The sequence below is a fragment of the Tiliqua scincoides genome, chromosome 4, assembly GCF_035046505.1.
Source record: "Tiliqua scincoides isolate rTilSci1 chromosome 4, rTilSci1.hap2, whole genome shotgun sequence".
Classification (NCBI taxonomy): domain Eukaryota; kingdom Metazoa; phylum Chordata; class Lepidosauria; order Squamata; family Scincidae; genus Tiliqua; species Tiliqua scincoides.
In genome coordinates this window covers 30,350,284-30,368,272 of record NC_089824.1, presented here as the reverse complement: position 1 = coordinate 30,368,272, position 17,989 = coordinate 30,350,284, and the positions used below count along the sequence as shown (strand labels likewise).

The following is a 17,989-nucleotide window of genomic DNA, read 5'->3' as shown; positions in this document are numbered from 1 at the left end:
CATGCACACAGTTAAAGACACCCAAGCCTGCCTTTACTGAATCAGAGCATTGCTCCACCTGGTTCAGCATTGCCTACACAATCTTCAGGGCTTCTCCAGGGTTTCAGATGAGGGTCTTTCCTAGTCCAGCCTGGACCTGGAACTTTCTGAATGCAGCAGATACTGTATCTGTTCACTACAGCCCTTACCCAATTTGTGTTGATATTTCTGATCTGTAGCAGCAGGTGTGGCAGGGTGAGGGAGTTGCATGGGCTGAAATACCCAGCATACCTGGACTGTAGGGATGAAACACTTCCCTCCCAAGCTGTGCATCTTATAGCCAGAATTTAAGCCATCTGTCGGTAAACCCCTGAACAGCAGAGGTTGAAGAAAAACAAGGGAGAGTCTGCCTCCCTTGCCTGAATCACAACCTCTGGCTACAGTCTGTTCCAGGAGCGCTTTCTGGTCTTTGACTCTGGGAACACAGCTTCATTCCTTGACCTTGGCCTCTTTGTTTTGACTGCCTCATAGTTCTCCTACACTCATTAACTTCTTAAACTGCTACTTACGAGACACTAGTCTGGGCTGTTTTCCCGGACTGCCTTTTTGGCTGCAGAGTCCTGTGCTTTAGTCTGGTCCTCAGGCTCCAAACACACAACCCATCTGAACAGGGGACTTTAAAACGGAGGAGAAAAGTCAGATCAGACAACCTTGGTAAGTCCTTCTGTGTTTTTTTTGTTCATCATAAGGCATTTTTAGAGACCGGCTTCTATGTTAGTGTGTAGTAGTAGACCCCTGGGACGACTGGCAGGCTCCAGAGGAAAGGCAGATGTCAGCCAGCCAGCAAACAAAACAAGCTCTGCATTCCTGTAACCTGCATTGGCCAGTGCAGAATGGAAAACAGCATAGAATAAACTAGCCTGCGCATCTGGACTGTGGGAATTAGAGAGTACCAAATCAGTGTGCCTCATCCAACATTATAGCCAATGGCCTGCCTGGCTCTGAATACCAGGTGCTGAGGAAAAGCAACAGGGGAGGGTTGTTGCATTCCATCATGCCCTGTGAGCTCTCCAGAAGCATCTGCTTGTCCACTGTTGGAAACACTTACTTCACAAAATAGACCTTCTGATCAGATCCAGCCTGGATCTTCTTATTTTCATGTTAAGTTTAGTTGGAAGATAACCTTGCCTGAGGGTTTAAGAGACTAATCCTGTCCAACCCCTCTCCTTCCAAAGCAGCCACACTATCAGAATACATCCTGCATCCTATGGGGGGTGCATCTTGGAGACTTCCTCCAGGTAAGAGAACATTTGTTCCCTTGCCTGGGGGTAGGCCTCTTTCCTTTATAGGCCTACTCAGCCCTGCATTAACAATTTCACTGGTGCAAGTTTGAGTGGACCCAGGTTAGGTGGATTGAGGTCAGGAAGGAAGATGGGATATTGGCAGAGTTGCTGTCACCTATATCCACCCTCTTCCTACCTTGACACAACCCCATCCCCACCCACCCACCGCCTGCCCTGTTCTGCTTCCTGCCCATCGCCTGAGCCAACATACTGGTCTAGGACTCCCACAGATGCCACTATCACCTGGCCAGCGCTACTCATTGTTTGCAGCCTGGCTGCACTCTATGATGTGTCGAGTTGGGCGGGTTAGGATAGACAAAAGAAAATATTTCTTTACTCAGCGCGTGGTCGGTCTGTGGAACTCCTTGCCACAGGATGTGGTGCTGGCGTCTAGCCTAGACGCCTTTAAAAGGGGATTGGATGAGTTTCTGGAGGAAAAATCCATTATGGGGTACAAGCCATGATGTGTATGCGCAACCTCCTGATTTTAGGAATGGGTTAAGTCAGAATGCCAGATGCAAGGGAGGGCACCAGGATGAGGTCTCTTGTTATCTGGTGTGCTCCCTGGGGCATTTGGTGGGCCGCTGTGAGATACAGGAAGCTGGACTAGATGGGCCTATGGCCTGATCCAGTGGAGCTGTTCTTATGTTCTTATGAGTTGTGTAACTGCTGTAAAGTACAGTGCGTTGCCCAAACATGAGTTCTGACCACATGGTAGGCTTCAGCATTAGTGGCATCACCATCACTTATTATATTACTTTTTCAGTTCTATCCCCAGTTTATTCCAACTGAATTCTTTCTTAGCTGAACTGGCTCCAATGTATGCCTATGTCCTTGAGCTGGTGGAGGTCAAATACATGCCAGCATAGGGACCAGCAACATGAGGTGTGGGGACGGAAGGTGAGGCAGTGATACCCCACCGGGGTTCTTCGAAAACTGCCACTGCTACTGCTGAAGCTGTGAGTGTGCAAAGCTCTCACAACCCATGCGTTCTGAGGACCTGGAGTGTGCGGGTTGTAAGTGTTTGCATGATCACAACCACGGAGGTGGCAGTGGCAGTGGCAGTGGTGGCACTTTTCAAAGAACTCCAGTGGGGCAGTTCTGCCTCACCTTCCGCCCACATACCACTTATCCCTGATAGGGACTCCACCGTGTCATAGTATCACTATAATGGCCACAATCCTATTTACACTGACCTGCGAGTAAGTTCCATTGAATTCAATGGGTTTTATTTATGTCTAAGTAGAAATGCACAGGATTGTGCTGTAAGTCAGCAGAAATCTTATGTCAGCAGAAAGCTGCTAGCGCAAGGGGGGAAACTAGATAGTTTGGGAGTGTAGTAGGCAGGAGTAGAAGCTACTTGGAATGTTATGCTTATTCAGGATTGGTCACACCCTGATGACGGCATGACATTACATGGGGTAAATTAAGTGACTCTCATTGAAACCAAGTGAGAGACCAAAATGATGACCCCCACCAGTCATTCTATTCCCCAAGCAACAGTAGAGGAAAGGGTACTGAAGCAAACCACAGCATCAAGCGTCACCAAGAGAATGTAAATCTGAACCAGGAATGCTGATCACGCATTTCAAGATGTACAACATGGGACCACTCACTCTGTCCCTGTGTCTAAAGATATACAATAGAACAGAGGTTCTCATACATTTAGCACTGGGACCCACTTTTTAGAATGACAATCTGTCAGGACCCACCAGAAGTGATGTCATGACCAGAGGTGACATCATCAAGCAGGAAAATGTTTAACAATCCTAGGCTACAATCCTGCCCACACTTACCCAGGAGTAAGTCCCATTTACTATCATTGTTAAAATAATATACATAGTAGCTTATTAAAAGTACAGATCTGTAACATTTCCCCAAATGCAGTCACATACCATGGTAGCAACAAGTCTAATATAGTAAAATTAAAATATTGCAATGAATGGGGACCCACCTGAAATTGCCTCACAACCCACCTAGTGTGTCCTGACCCACAGTTTGAGAAACACTGCAATAGAAGTTTGCAACTGGGAACTTGATGAAGGGCCACTTTGCTGAAACCACAAACACTTAACAGCCAGAAAGAAAGAGACCCAAAACCATTCCACTGATGGAGACGTCTCTCCCAGGGAAATAGCAGCTTGAGAGGACAATTTTCACCAGGGTTATTGTGAAGAGGAACAGGTTAATCCCTCCTCTTCAAACCATGGTTCAAATTGGATCAGAGAATCCCAAGCTGAATCAGAGACCTCAATCAACCTACAACTGACTTTTTCAAAAAAGAAAACTGAAAGGACAGTGACACTTTAGAGTCACCTGCAGTTTGGCCCTTTGCACTAGGTTTTGCATTTGGATACGAAAAGGACCTACCAGTACGCTAAAACTTCAAAAGACATGCAGTGCTGTGAATTGTGAATAGAGCATGCACATTTAAATAAATAATTTTCCCTGCAACAAACACAGAAGTGGGAAGGTGCAATTTCCCCCATTGCCAATTCCATCTTCATTGCAAGAAAACCAAGCCAACCTTAAATGTGTGTGTATTGTTCTTATCTCACAGTGCCAGAGCCTTGGTATCCAATTGTGAAAAACAATCTGGCCTTAATGGAAATTCAATGAAGCCAGCAGGAGACTTCAAGATTGTGGTCTTTATTGAGCGTGTTTTCTGAACTTGTCAGCATGGTGTGTGCCTGTGCATGCAACACATCTCAGGATATTCTACCACACATTTTTCAGGCAAAGAACTTATGAGAGATACTAGAGATGGAGTTAATTTTTCCAGTCAAGGCTTAGGCTTGGGCTTGGGCTTGGCTTCAAGAACTGAACTACCTTTTCCCAAAATTAGAAAATAATTCAGTTTATTCCAAGCCCACTTTTAAGACAAATCAGACTTTTCACACCTCCAATGATGTCAGGGCTGGCACATGTAGATGCAGTAATCCAGTCTGGCTGTCATTTCAGCAGAGCTGAAGGAATTGGTCAGTCCCACACACAGCAAAGTTGAGTTTCACTAAGAACTTTACTACAACAAAGAATTGTGGCCATTGGTACGCAGGCAGGAAAGAAGACAGGAAAAAGAAACAAAAGAGAGGTCTAGTGAAAGTCGGAGAGAGCAACCCATGAACTACAAAGTGCTCTAGGACAGCAATAGCCTCCCTGTGATTGGATAACACACACACACACACAGAGAGAGAGAGAGAGAGAGAGAGAGAGAGAGAGAGAGAGAGAGAGAGAGAGAGCTGGGTGTCATCAGCATACTGATAACACACACTTCCAAAGCCCCAGATGATCTCCCCCATGAGTTTCATTAAGGTGTTAAATAGCATGGAGGAGAGGATAGAATCCTTTGGCGCCCCACATGACAAAGGCCAGGGTGCTGGAGTCCCCAAGCACGACTTTCTATAATATGTTAATCAGAAAGGACCAGAACCTTCATAAAATTGTGCCTCCAAGCCCCAGCCCAGCCAGATGACCCAAAAGTATATGTGTATGATACCCATAGCTCAATGTAGCACTTTGAAAATACATCTACATGTGAGACTGGCTCAACTGAACTTATGTTTTGCTGAACATAAGAAGTTCCCCTCTACTGAGTCATACCATTGTATCATTTTACTTCGCATCACGTTGCAGCAGTTCTCCAGGTTTTCTCTCCCAGTCTTACCTGAAGATGCTGGGAATTTGAATCTGGAACCTTCTGCATACAAAGCACATGTTTTACCACTAAGTTATTGTTCCTCCAGCTGGAAAATGACCAACATATGGTACTGACCCATTGGGTTTCCATGTAATTTCTTCAGAATCAAAATGTTTATTTGATATTACTCCCTGATCTCTGAATTATTATACCAGGAAATTGGCCTACAATTGACCCTGCCTCCAGCTTGGCTGACTTGGATCTGAATGAGTGACTCATGAAATAATTCCCCCTCCCCCTTTGTGCACTGCATCCACACTGCAAACATCTCTCGCCAGCCTTGGTTCTTCTCTAAAAATTCATTGATTTCTTCCAGCAAGCTCTGTACAATGCCCCATTGCCGCCACTTCAATAGGAAACGGCACTGACATTGACATCCTCCAAGGCCCTCATGAAATCAGGCATAGAAATTTAGCAATAAAGCCACAGCCAGCTGGGCAATTCCCTTTGTTTTTGGGGAAACAGAGTGCATTTTGCTGCCATCCTGGAAAAAAAGGGTGCTGGCTTTATCCCTGACAGTTGTTGCTCATTAGTAAACTTGAGCTGTTTGGGGAAAAACAAATCCCTCTATGGTGGCTGCTTTCTGGTTGATTTTTATCTTTCTGCTGTGGAGATACAAATTTCAGCACAGAGAGAGAGAGAGAGAGAGAGAGAGAGAGGGCCATTCATATTCGTATCACTTACCATTCCTCATCAGGCAGCTGCTTGCTTGCTTACTTAGCCCCTGAGGTCACTGTTCCTTTCCTGAACTTCAGCCGCATTCTCTCTAAGCACAGCAAGACTTCTGAGACACACACGGGTGAGTCTCAGTGTTCTCTTTTCGGTATATTTCCCAAATGTCGGTAATGTGCCCTTTTTGGTACTCTCAAGTGATGTAAACGGGAGGTGGAGTGGGTCATTTAAAGGGAGATAGATCATGTGTCAGTCTTTATGCATGTATATATACATAGCCACCATCTGAACATAGTATAGAAGCAGGAAGAGCACGAGAATTTATTTTTATACAGCGATTTATTGAATAGGAGGGTTAGTTCTGCTTTTTCTTATGCTGGAAGATCACTGAATTATTACTCTTTTTGTCTAATTTGGGCGTTGTTGTTGTTGTTTGGAGTTTAGTAAAATCTCAGGCAGAAAGGAGTATTTCTGTATAACCTCCAGCCTTGTTTTCCGTACAGTATTTGGCTGGTTCCTGGCTTGACCTGCGTCCATATCATAAACACTTTGTTTGCACATGCATCTGAACATGCGCAATAGCTCTGTTTTGAAGTTTGATACAAGCATGACTGTATTTCCAGTGCTCCAGACGCCACCATGCCTGATTGACTCAAGCGGGTGTCTCCAAACAGTTTATTGATCACCTATTCAACCATGGGCGTGATTTTAACAGGATAAATTATTCTAAGGTTCTTAGAATTCTTAGAACTATTCTTCAGCCTCTGATTTGTGTCAATGGGCATTGGTTAATAACTCCATTGGAATTAAGTTGAAAGGGAGAGAAAGAACCCCTAGCTTATGATTCAACTATGTTCCCTGCTGTAGAAAGCACTGGGTTAAGTAGAGGAGTGGCCATGACCTCAGACGAACTCTGCATAACAAGCACAGAGTGACTTGAGAGAAAGCTGAGAAAGCCATTTGTGGTTAAAGCGCTTTGGGTTTCCCACTTGTTGGATTTAAATAAAAAGTGTGTTTCATATGAACAGCTCTGAGTCTCTGCTTCTGAAACAACTGAGACAGGAGTATCTCTGTGTAAACAAGCCTTACTTTGTGTTATGCTACTTAAGGCCCAATCCTATTCGGATGCTGCATTGATGTCACACAGCTGCCAGCTTGATGTCTGTCATATCCTAAGCCCATCCAGGCAACGCCATATCATCACCACACCAATGCTGGCATAATAAGGGCCAAATGCCAAACCTACCCTGGCAAAGCAACCCTTGTGCAGCCCTTCTGAGTAACAACCCCGGCATCCATGGAGACACCAACACAGCCAGTTATCCATGGAGTGGCATCCTGACATTGACACATCATTACTATGACATTGGTGTGGTATCATTGTGACACTGACACATCATCTGTGTGTGATATCCGTGTGTCATTTCCAGGAAGTCAATAGCTGAACTGGCAGCTGTGGACTGGGACCACGGCAGAGGGGCTGAGGCTTTAATCCTATCCCACCATGTTCCCAATCTGGATTGCCAGTCCACGAGCTATTTAACAAGGAAAAAAGCAATCAATGAGAGCTCTTGCCTTCTTGTTTTAATTGCAGCCATAGGGAACCAATCCAGATTGAGACTGTAGGGGTAGAATCTCCTAATGATACTACTGATCTGACTACTTTTACTTGGGAAAAAGAAGTCCATCAGCCACATAATGGCTGTGAGAGCACATCACTTCTCGGCCTTTTAGTTAAGATCAAGAGTAGCCCTAAGCTTTGCACTCTCACTCTCTTGCCCTCTACCAAAACGAGGCAACATCAGCTGTAGGAGGTAACAATCCTTTCATTCCACACCACAGAGTTTAATTAGGGAATAGAAGCAGCAGCACAGTTGTGTAACTCCTGCCAAACTGAACTCATAAAGACAAGCCAGGGAGTCACATGTGTGGTCATAATGATTATGCAAAAGCCGGAAAGTTATGCAGCTCCTCCTGCTGCATCTTAAACTAAAGCACCAGTTTCACAGTTGGAAGGAGAAAGTAGCAGGGCATTCAATTCATCGACCATCAACATAACCCTGAGGGCAGCTTGCTTGTGCAAGTCAGATGCCGCACATGGGCTGAGGGCCTCTGAGAGGAATTTTAGCTGGGGAGTACAAAGTTTCTTTTGGGCCCTTTCCCAAAGGGGGAGGGGCAAAAACAGAGAGAGGGGAGAGTGGTGATGGGGTGGGCAGAATAGGAGTGGGGAGGGGACAAAACGGGGTGGTGGAGGGTGGTCTCAGCCAGAAAAGTCTTTGGAGCCTAGGTCTATCGAGTTTACCCACCGGCATGGTGTTGGCAGCTAGATATAGTAATACAAAAAACCAGACACATTTTCAAGTTTCTCTCTAAAATCTTTTAAATATAGAAAATCATGCAGAAAATTAGCATCATCATATTCAGGCTCACACTAGAATGGAAAGTGTCCTATGTGCACCCAAACTTACTTCCCGGGTAGCGTCCCTGAGCTCCTATACACTCCTTCATGGTTAGCGGATCCACAAGCCAAAGAGCGGCTATAGCAGGCCAGTTTCTTCCCAGAGGTGACACCGTGTTAAGGAGTGTCATGTACGCATTCCTTAGCCCAGTGTATATGGCTTGCGGCAACAGCCACTGCTGCACACCCATAGTAGCGCCCCCAGCATCCTGTGCCGGCAGTGAGTCCAGGTGAGATCAGAAAATGTAAGATACCAGGAAATTTCTGGGCCCCCTTCTTTGGCTCCTGGGCCCCTTTCTTTGACCCTGGGCTCAGGTACAAATTATCTCCTTTTCTCCCCTCTTAAGGGCCCTGCATAAGCCATCAGTGGCTGATCCAGACAATAGAGTAAATGCCAGTAGCAGATGCAAAGGAGAATACTGTTCCTGTATGCTAATGAGTTGTTGATATGAGGGGACTTGAGCAAATGTAGCTTGTCATGCAGGGGTTCCACATTCCACATCCATGAAGGATTGCATGTTCTTCACAATCACTGCAGAGTCCAGAGCTATGTTCTCTTCTGTATCTGGTTGCCATGTTTTCCAAGTCTGGGCTGGAATGCTTGAAATCTGTGCAGATTCATGAGGAATGCTTTTTTACTTGTCTCTAGGCTTCAGTCTCTAAGAAACCCATGCCCCCATTTCCAGAAGCCCCTTTACTGTCTAGTCTTTTATTCAGGGGGCTAGAACTCCCTCCCCAAATGAAATCTGAAATAAGCACTCAGAAAAGTGTGTGAAAGGTAGAGGGGTCAGATAACAAGCAAGAAACATCCACTACAAGTCCTGCCATAAAATCAGAAGAGTTTGTAACATTAAAAAGCATATTTGTAATAAGACCCCCCCCCCAAGAAAGCCTTAGTTTTTCCTGAAAACTGGCAGACAGCAGTAACTAGAGAAAGAGCAACACCATCAGACTATATATAAGCATTTCAAAACAAAACAATAAAGAATCAAATAATTTTGCATGCATAATTCTAAACTTTCCTGTTTCTAAGACACGGTAACCAGTTACAACAGGAGACAGAGTGCCTATACCTTTAACCGCTGAATAGAAGAGAGAATTTTGGCAGCTGCAGCTCAACGTGGAAGGGTTTTCAAAGCTGCACCTGCCAAAATTTCCTCTTCTGTACCATGGTTTATGGGTACTCTATCCTCCACTGTATGTGGTCACTCTGTTCTAAGATCATATGTCTGGGAGCGGTTCCACGTTGTTCCATATATAGAATTTCCATTACCTGGAAACATCCAGATTCCTGATTGTCTAATAGCCAGTCCTTTTCCCCGCTATAGCATATAGCCATGCCAAAATGGTCTGCACTGCATGCTACGCTGGGATGGCTTGGGAAAAATATTTTCCCTTACCTCCCCCTAAGCCTCTGATCCAGCTATTCCTCTTGGATGTTCTTCAAGATACAAGGGCATATGAGGTTCCACTGTCAATGATCAAACTACTCATTTGAAATGACCCTACTTTGGTTTGTTTGCATTCCTTGAATACAAAGGCAATGATCCTTGAAGGCTTTAACGGCATGATTTGAGCAATAAAATATCCTTTCACACTTTTTTTGATGTCAAGGGTGGAAAAGACCATGTTAGAAAGGTCGCTCATCCATGTGAATTCCAACCTGGTTTCAAAGACCTTTAAGGGAACAACATCCCTCAAGAGGACATGAAAACCAATAACCTGGTTATTGTAATAACCTGCATTTTAGAATGTAAAAGTACATTCCTACATCTGGGGAAGACCCCTATTTAAAACCCTGGAGAGCTGCTATCAGTCAGCATAGACAGCACTGACTTAGATGGACCAATGGTCTAAATTGGCATGAGGCAGTGTTACATGCTCACATGACCTTGCTGTGCACTTCACAGCTCTTGTATCTGAAACTGATTACTGGGTTGGGATGCTATGATGTAGTTTATTGCTCTGATGCTGAGGAAATCCAGTATTTTACCACCTATCACTCTGTTTTCCTTGCTGCAGGCCAGGACAGAATCTTTAGACAGCTCTCTGTAGCCATTGTTTAGTAACAAGCTGGTAATAAAGACATCTCTTGATTTAGAGGAAAAATAGAATTGCACGAGCAAACCTTGAATGACTAATATTCCGTGCAGATGGCATTGCTCACAGTCAGTTAAGGAACATTCTTCTTGATTTCTGGACTTGGAACATCTATAATGGGCTGGAACAGGGGTGTCCAAAGTTTTTGGCAGGAGGGCCACATCGTCTCTCTGACACTGTGCGGGGGGCCAGGGAAAAAAAAAAGAATTAATTTACATTTAAAATTTGAATAAATTTACATAAGTTTACATAAATGAATATATTAAAGATGAACTTATATTAATCAATGAAGGTCTTTCAATAGCTCAAGGCCTATAAAAGGCCTTGCACAAAGCAAGGCTGGCCTTTCCTTTGCTGCAGCTACTTCATCGCAGACATGAAACAGCAAGCAGTGGAGGGATCCCACACCTCATGCGAGAGGTCAGTTGCCCTCACACTGAGAACAGTTGCGTTTGGCCAGTGTTGGCTCCAACAAATCTCCAGAGGGCCAGAGGCTCATTGGAGACTGGGGGCTCCCTGAGGGCCGCATTGAGAGACCTCGAGGGCCACAAGTGGCCCCAGGGCCGGGGTTTGGGCACCCCTGGGCTGGAAGAATGTAGGTACTTCAATACAGAGTTATAGCAAAGGTTAAAAGAATGTTATTAAGCTGCTGGTCATCATCATTACCATCATCAGTTTGATACCTATACCCCCTTCCTCCAAGAAGCCCAAGGCAGCACACACTGTTCTTCCCTCCAGTGTTTCCTCACAACAACCCTGTAAGGTAGGTGAGGCTGACAGATGTTGATTGGCCCAAGATTTCCCAGTGACCTTTGTGTCTAAATATGGCTATTATGAAGCTGCCTCTTTCTGGGTAGTATAGAATGGTCTCTCTTGATAGGTGGAAATCTCTCTAGAAGGAGCTGGTGAGCAGAGCTAAGATAAAGTGACCCCCATATAAGGGGAGGGAGTTGAGACTTAACTGAAGATGCCCTCTGGATGCACAGTTCCTCTCTTTAGGGATCTGAAGTAGATGGCTCTGATGCCTTTTAAGTGTGCCTGCTGTCTGCCTCCACTTGCGCCCTGCTTGTGCATTTATTAATAAAACAATGATTATGAGAAAGTGATGTTTCTAGCATTCTCTTATCCAAAGAAAACTACGCTCACCAGTGCCACTCCTTGTAATCATTCACCGCTCATGGGAAGTGGGAAACATGCAGTGACATTGTGCAGTCTGAAAAAAAGGAATGAAAAGCAAGACTGGGGAAAATCATGCCATGGTTTCCAGGTAGCCCTTCTATAAAGTTTTGCGTTATCTTGGCTTCAGACCGTGTTCTCAGAACAAAGTGTTCGAAAGCCAATTGCCACACGTATCTTATAGACAGGGAAGATAATAGCTAAACTGCATGGGTTATCCATTACTTCCGTGGCGCCTAGAAATACCAGTGAACAATTAATCAGTTTTAAATTTCAAACCAGAACCCAGAAAGCCTTTTCTCTGTCTAGGAGAAACAGGTGTGTCCACCACACCAGAAATGTAAGAAACCCAGGAAGAGACAGGTGTCTGAAACTCACTTCATCAATAGGCTTTTACCCCTTCTTGCAAAACAAAAATCATAAGTGTTATGAAGCATTTCATTCTGTAGGACAAGCAGCCTAATCCTATCCCCTGCCAGCCCACAGCCGGCAGAGCTACTAATGGAATGCGCATTGCGTGCAACGGTGGGAGAAGCAACCAGATGAACCAGGAGAGGTAAGTAAAAATCTTTTTTTACTTACCTCCCAGTCCCTGCAGGTTTTGCCTGGCCTTCAGACATATGCCTGTGAATACTTATACGCAAAGGATTGTTATGCCTCCCTCACCCACCCCAAGCTGAGCAATTCCAGGGTCAGCACTACTTGGTTTCCATTGGGTGAGAGAGAGTGCTGGAGACTTGACAATTGGAGTATATTTGCTTTATTAACAAAAATGCTACTGGGGTAGAAGTGGGAACAAACTGCAGGTGCTTAGACTGCAGGTGCAGCAGGTCTTCTTCCCATCAGATCCCCAGAGAGGGCATCTCTTGCACCCCAACTCACAGCTCGCTCGCTCTCCCTCCTCTCCCCCTTTGTACTTTGTTTCAAGCGCTACTGGTAATGCAAGCAGGAGAAATGTTGCCAACTCTGATAGAAGCTATTCCTAGAGACTTCTTTTCCAACGTGATATGTTTGCAATTCCTGGAGGCCTATAAACATCACTAGGATCATTTTTAACTGTCTCCTGGAGATTGATGCCGATTCCTGGAGACTCCTGGAGACTTGACAGCCCTAGGAGAGAGACTCTCAACATAAGCAGTGCTCTTTATTAAAGTAGCTGCATGTAAAACCGCTGCATACCCTGTAGTTCTCTTCCTGCTAGGGCCGGCCCATCCATGAGACCAACTGAAGTGGTTGCATCAGGCAGCAGATTGGTGGGGGACACACTCATTTCTGTCCATTCCCTTGCCTCCGCTGTGCCTCCTCCTTCTGCTCCTGGGGTTAGAAATTGAAGAGGACAAAATGTGGAGGGGAGGAGAGTGAACACAAGAACTTAAGAACATAAGAACAGCCCCACTGGATCAGGCCACAGGCCCATCTAGTCCAGCTTCCTGTATCTCACAGTGGCCCACCAGATCTGGTGCCCTCCCTTGCATCTGGCCTTCTGACATAGCCCATTTCTAGAACACATGGGAGGAGCAGAGACTAGCGCATCACTAGGTAAAGGGAACACCATTTGGCATGACACCTCAGGTCAGCCCTGCTTCCTGCCCCTTGCCTCTGTTCCAAACTGCAAACTGCTGTTTCTTCACGCTTTACATCGCCCTTAGCTTCCCCTAACTCTGATGGGTATCTCACTCAAACACTGAGGCACATTACCAAAACTCCCCCAGCCATAGCTTCCAGTGAAGAAACATCAACCCATCATCCTGGGCTACCAACCAGGAATCTGCCTAACCAGTGCTTTTTTTGTTAAAAAAAAAAAAAAAAAAATTTTAAAGGGGGCAGGAACTCACAACTTGTCAATCATTTATTTATTTATTTATTCATTCATTCATTCATTCATTCATTCATTCATTTATTTATTTATTTATTTATTTATTTATTTATTTTTAAACTGAACTTTGAGGAGTTTTGCAGCCTCAACTGGCCCCCCTTTTGGCAACTGGCAACCAACCTTTATATTTTGCAGCCATGGAGCACCTCCCCTCCTAAAAAAAAAAAAATTCTTCCTCATAGGGATTTGAACCCCTAGCCTCTGGCTCCACAGACCAGCACTTTAACAATTGAACCATGGGAACTCTTAGACTCAAAATGTTTGGAACTAATACTTGAGGCGCTGATGGCCACCAGCTGGGCTCAAGACCTTATATATTAGTTCTGAGCACTTTGATTACAGGCTTTCCTATAGCCCAATGGAGAGAGTGTTGGGCTGTGAAGCACGAGCTCAGAAGTTCGAATCCTTCCCTAGCCCACAGTTTAAAAAAAAGAGGTGGAGCACAAGGTCAGAGCCGGGGGTGCCAAAAAAAAAAAGGGTGGAGCACGAGGTCAGAGGTTTGAATCCCTCCCTCAGTGAAAGGGAAAAAAAGGTGCCAGAATGCCATTCCAGTGCATTCTATTACAAAAAAAGCCCTGTGCCTAACTGAGGAAGCAGCCAAGCACCATGAGAAAGGAACCAAGATGCCATGGTGTCATGGTCTCCTTTGTTCTGTGCGGTGAACTTGGAGCAGTCTTTTCCATATGTCGGTGCTTTGGGAAGGTAATAATCAGGGAACTTTGTCATTATTTTCTCCCGCCAGTTAAAAGTCAGTTCCTTTACCCACCCAAACAGCAGTCTCCAAAGGAGTTCTACCATCAACCCTTCATGGCCTTCCCATAAAGAAAATGGTAGGTGGGATCCCTTTTCTTTCATTCAGTAGGTATCTACACAAAGTGTGGGTTAGTACTGTATTTATATTAGTAAAGAGGGAATACTTTGGAGAGATTCTTTGAGCCCCCTGCCTTCCCACAAGAGAAAGGTTTAATGTCCCTTGTTAGTCACTGTTTTCATGACTGCCTCTGTTTGCAATTGCCAGGTGGAAAGAAAGTACAGTACTGGCTGGTCAAAGAGGAATCCAGGGGAAAAGTGAGTTGTTTTCCATGCTTTTCTGCTAGCCAGTCAAACAGGCGAGATATAGGATGTTGCACTGACTGAAAGGCAGGGCGTTTTTAAATAGGGGATGCTCGGCAATTGCAAAGTGCACTCTCTAGCTCCAGGTTCTTCTTGGGTTGGCTGATCATCTATATGCTACATTTGATCTATTAAGCGGATAGTGGATTGGCCCATCATTTAGCCGAAGTGACATTTTGCAAAGTTTCAGAAACTGTACAACTTGACGCAATGATATGATGAATTAATTTGCTTCAGAATGAACACACGCACACAGAGACACACACAGAGTACCAGTTACAGCTCCTATTACTGTGGCCATCTACCTACTTTCATGGCAATCTACATAGTCCTCTATGGAAATACACTTGTTATGTGGCAGCACTAACTGTATGGAGAGGCAGTTGGATAGTGAACCCTGCATTTCCACCACTGGACATGTGCATGTGGCCGGAGAATACGCAGATGACCACCTCCCCACATGGCTACAGTCACCATTATTAAGAATGTTTATACTGTACAGTCAGATCCTGTTATCCACTAGGGTTAGGTTCCTGGAAAACCTAATGGATTCCGAATTAGTGGATATTGAATCACTGAGCTTGTGGGAAAAATGGGGTTATGTCCAGGGGACTCTTCTCACCATACACTATGAGCTTTATGAACCTGAATCTTAACTTGAAATCTCTGGGTTAGGTGACAGTAAGGACTCATCTACATCTCCAACATTGGGGTTTCCTCCTCCATGCTGGATATCCTTTGATGCATTGAAGTCTGTGGTGATGATGATGGCTATTTCTCCATGCTGGCTACCTCTTGACTTGTTGAAGTTTGCTGGCCCAACAATGAGGTCTCAGAGATCAGCAGTGGAAAGGAGTTTGCTTCACCTGTTCTCCTCTTCCACCTGTCATCCTCCTCACCTAGTTCCTTCCCTTGGCTTGCCCCAGCCCTGGAGCAACCCTCAGGTAGCCTTCCAGAGACCTCTCATCACCAGCCTCTCCTCATCACTAGAGTTGTGAAAGTTCAGCTGGAGTCCCCAAGATGGTGCCCAAGATGGTGGGGCAAGTCTGGAAGCGGACACAATTGTGTCCAACGATTTTCCATGAGCCAATGCCAATGCCCATTTGATGCGGCACCAGCACATTATTCATGGATAACGAGAATAGAGTCATAGATAACAAGAGGTAGATGGCAATTCTGCCCCAGCAGATAAGTGAATTCACAAATAGTGAATTTGCATATAACAAGAACTGACTGTGTAGCACTTTTCAACAGAGTAGTTCACAAAGCAGTTTACATAGAAATAAATCGAGAAATGGTTCCCTGTTCCCAAAGGGCTCACAGTTTAGCAAGAGAGACACTGCAAAAGGTGTCATGCTGGGGTGAAGAGGGACTGCTGCTCTCCCCCTGCTAAATATAAGAGGACACCCCTTTAAAAAGTGCCTCACCCTGTAGTCAGCTTTGAAAGCAGCCACAGTGTGGTCCTCAACCATCTGATCCCACCACTGTCATTTCTGATGGGGCCATTTTTTGCAGATGAAAATGTTTGCTCTTTCTCCTCACTTCTAGGGAATGCTTAACTGAAGATGACGGACCCTTGGAGGACGTGTTGCAGCAAAAAGGACATTGCCAAGGATGGATTACATGAATTGGATGCATTGGCAGAGGAGAAGAAGGAGAAAATGCAGATGAAACAAGAAATCACCTTGCTGAATGGCATCTCTTTAATAGTAGGGAACATGATTGGCTCTGGGATATTTGTCTCCCCCAAGGGGGTTCTGATGTACAGTGCTTCATATGGACTCGCACTTCTTCTCTGGGCCCTTGGTGGGATCTTCTCGTTGTTTGGAGCCTTGTGTTATGCAGAACTGGGAACATCCATCATTAAATCAGGAGCAAGCTATGCCTACATCCTGGAAGCTTTTGGAGGCTTTATAGCTTTCATCAGACTGTGGTCTTCCTTGCTCATTATTGAACCAACAACTCAGGCTGTCATAGCCATCACGTTTGCTAATTATATTGTTCAGCCGATATTTCCATTCTGCGAACCACCCTACGGAGCAGTTCGGTTGATTGCAGCGGCTTGCATCTGTAAGTAAGATTGCAGTCTGTCAGTGCACCAATTTAATTTGATGACAAAGGTTCAGAATGCAAACTATGGCTTTATTTGTCTTCGGGGGAGGGGGGAAAGTGGATAGGAAAGAGTTGGTCTCCTGCCATGCTGGCAAAGAAAACTTCTAGATTCCAACTAGCTCAACAGATTTTGCATGAGGATGCCAAAAATTAAATATTAAGGTATGTTGGTGTTTTGTAAATGACAGGAAAGAAAGAAATAGAAAGGGACAAAGAAAGCCCTTTGTCTGAGACTGGAAAAAGTCAATGTATGGTGTACAAGTCTAGATACCTAATGATTGGACTGAATAAGGCAATTCCTTATATTGTAGGGCTAAGCACTTTTTTCCCCAGAGGTTGGGTGGATGCCTTTGCCAGCTTTTGGGAATAAGCAACAGGAATGGCTATTATCTTGATATGCTACCTCCGATCATGCCACTAGTGCTGGAAATCACCAATGCTGGTAACACAAGGCTGGAATAGATCATTGATCAGATACAGTAAGGCAATATTTATGTTCTTCTTTGGGTGGCTAGAAATGATACTGTGTATGTACCTCAATTGCTTGCATATTCATCCATAGCTTTAAGCACATGCTTGAACTGCACCTGAGGGATGCCACCATGTTTCAGATGACAAACTGTCATGCAGGACCATGGTGTGCTACCCAGAATCAAGGAAAACTTGATTCTAGTCCCTTTCACACAACATAACTAGAATGATTGAACATGAACGTGCACATACAGGGTATTGAGTGATCCTGCGTGCATACAAACAGTATGTGGATACACTCTGTTTGTATGATGAGGAAAGCTACAAGAAGCCAGGGCCCAGCTGTGCAAACAGTGCAGCCTCTTAGTTGCTGGAGCTCCAGGGGCAAAGGCCTGCTGTGGATCTCCAATGATGCTCCCTGATGGTTCTACCACTGCCATCAGTACTAAAGATTTAGGGGCTGGCCAGGCCAGGTGAGTTCTCTCAGGCGAGCTGCCTCAGCCAGTGCCTGACCTGGAAGGCCTCCAAGGCCACCCCTTGCATGCATACATTTTACAAAAAATGAGGCTAAGGGGAGGTAATTGTTGAAGGCCACATTGTATTTTATTTTATTTACCTCTTTATTTAACAGGAGCAAACTTGACAAGTCGGGGTGAAACTATCTGGAGCAATCTGGCCAGCAAATTTTTTTTTATTAATTTATTTTACATAAACTCATCCATGCCAGAGCTGAACCTTGAACCCAGGTCTCCCCAAGCCAAGTCCAGTTCTCCATCTCCTGGGTGCAATGAACACTTAAATGTCTTCTTTTGTAAGCCGTCATTTCCATCACTGAACCACAAATGTAGGCTATTATCTCAGGTAGTTCATAATTGTCTTTAAAGCAATCTTCTACAACTTCCTCTTCTAACCCAGTGCTTGGAAATAGGAAACCGGTGAAACATGTTCCCCAGGCTGTTTTATATTGTACTTTGCAGGTAAATAAAACACAT

General features: G+C 44.8%; 1 protein-coding gene across 1 annotated transcript in view; it reads left to right on the top strand.

Annotated features, from left to right (window-relative positions):
• The first annotated feature begins 471 nt into the window (after positions 1–471).
• LOC136647465 (Y+L amino acid transporter 2-like) overlaps positions 472–17,989 on the top strand; it is a 37,642-nt gene continuing 20,124 nt past the window's right edge. The window contains exons 1-3 of the mRNA XM_066623016.1: positions 472–693; positions 14,320–14,369; positions 15,963–16,484. Coding sequence (XP_066479113.1) covers positions 15,980–16,484 — 505 coding nt within the window. The 5' untranslated portion in view covers positions 472–693; positions 14,320–14,369; positions 15,963–15,979. The remainder of the gene's footprint in view (positions 694–14,319; positions 14,370–15,962; positions 16,485–17,989) is intronic.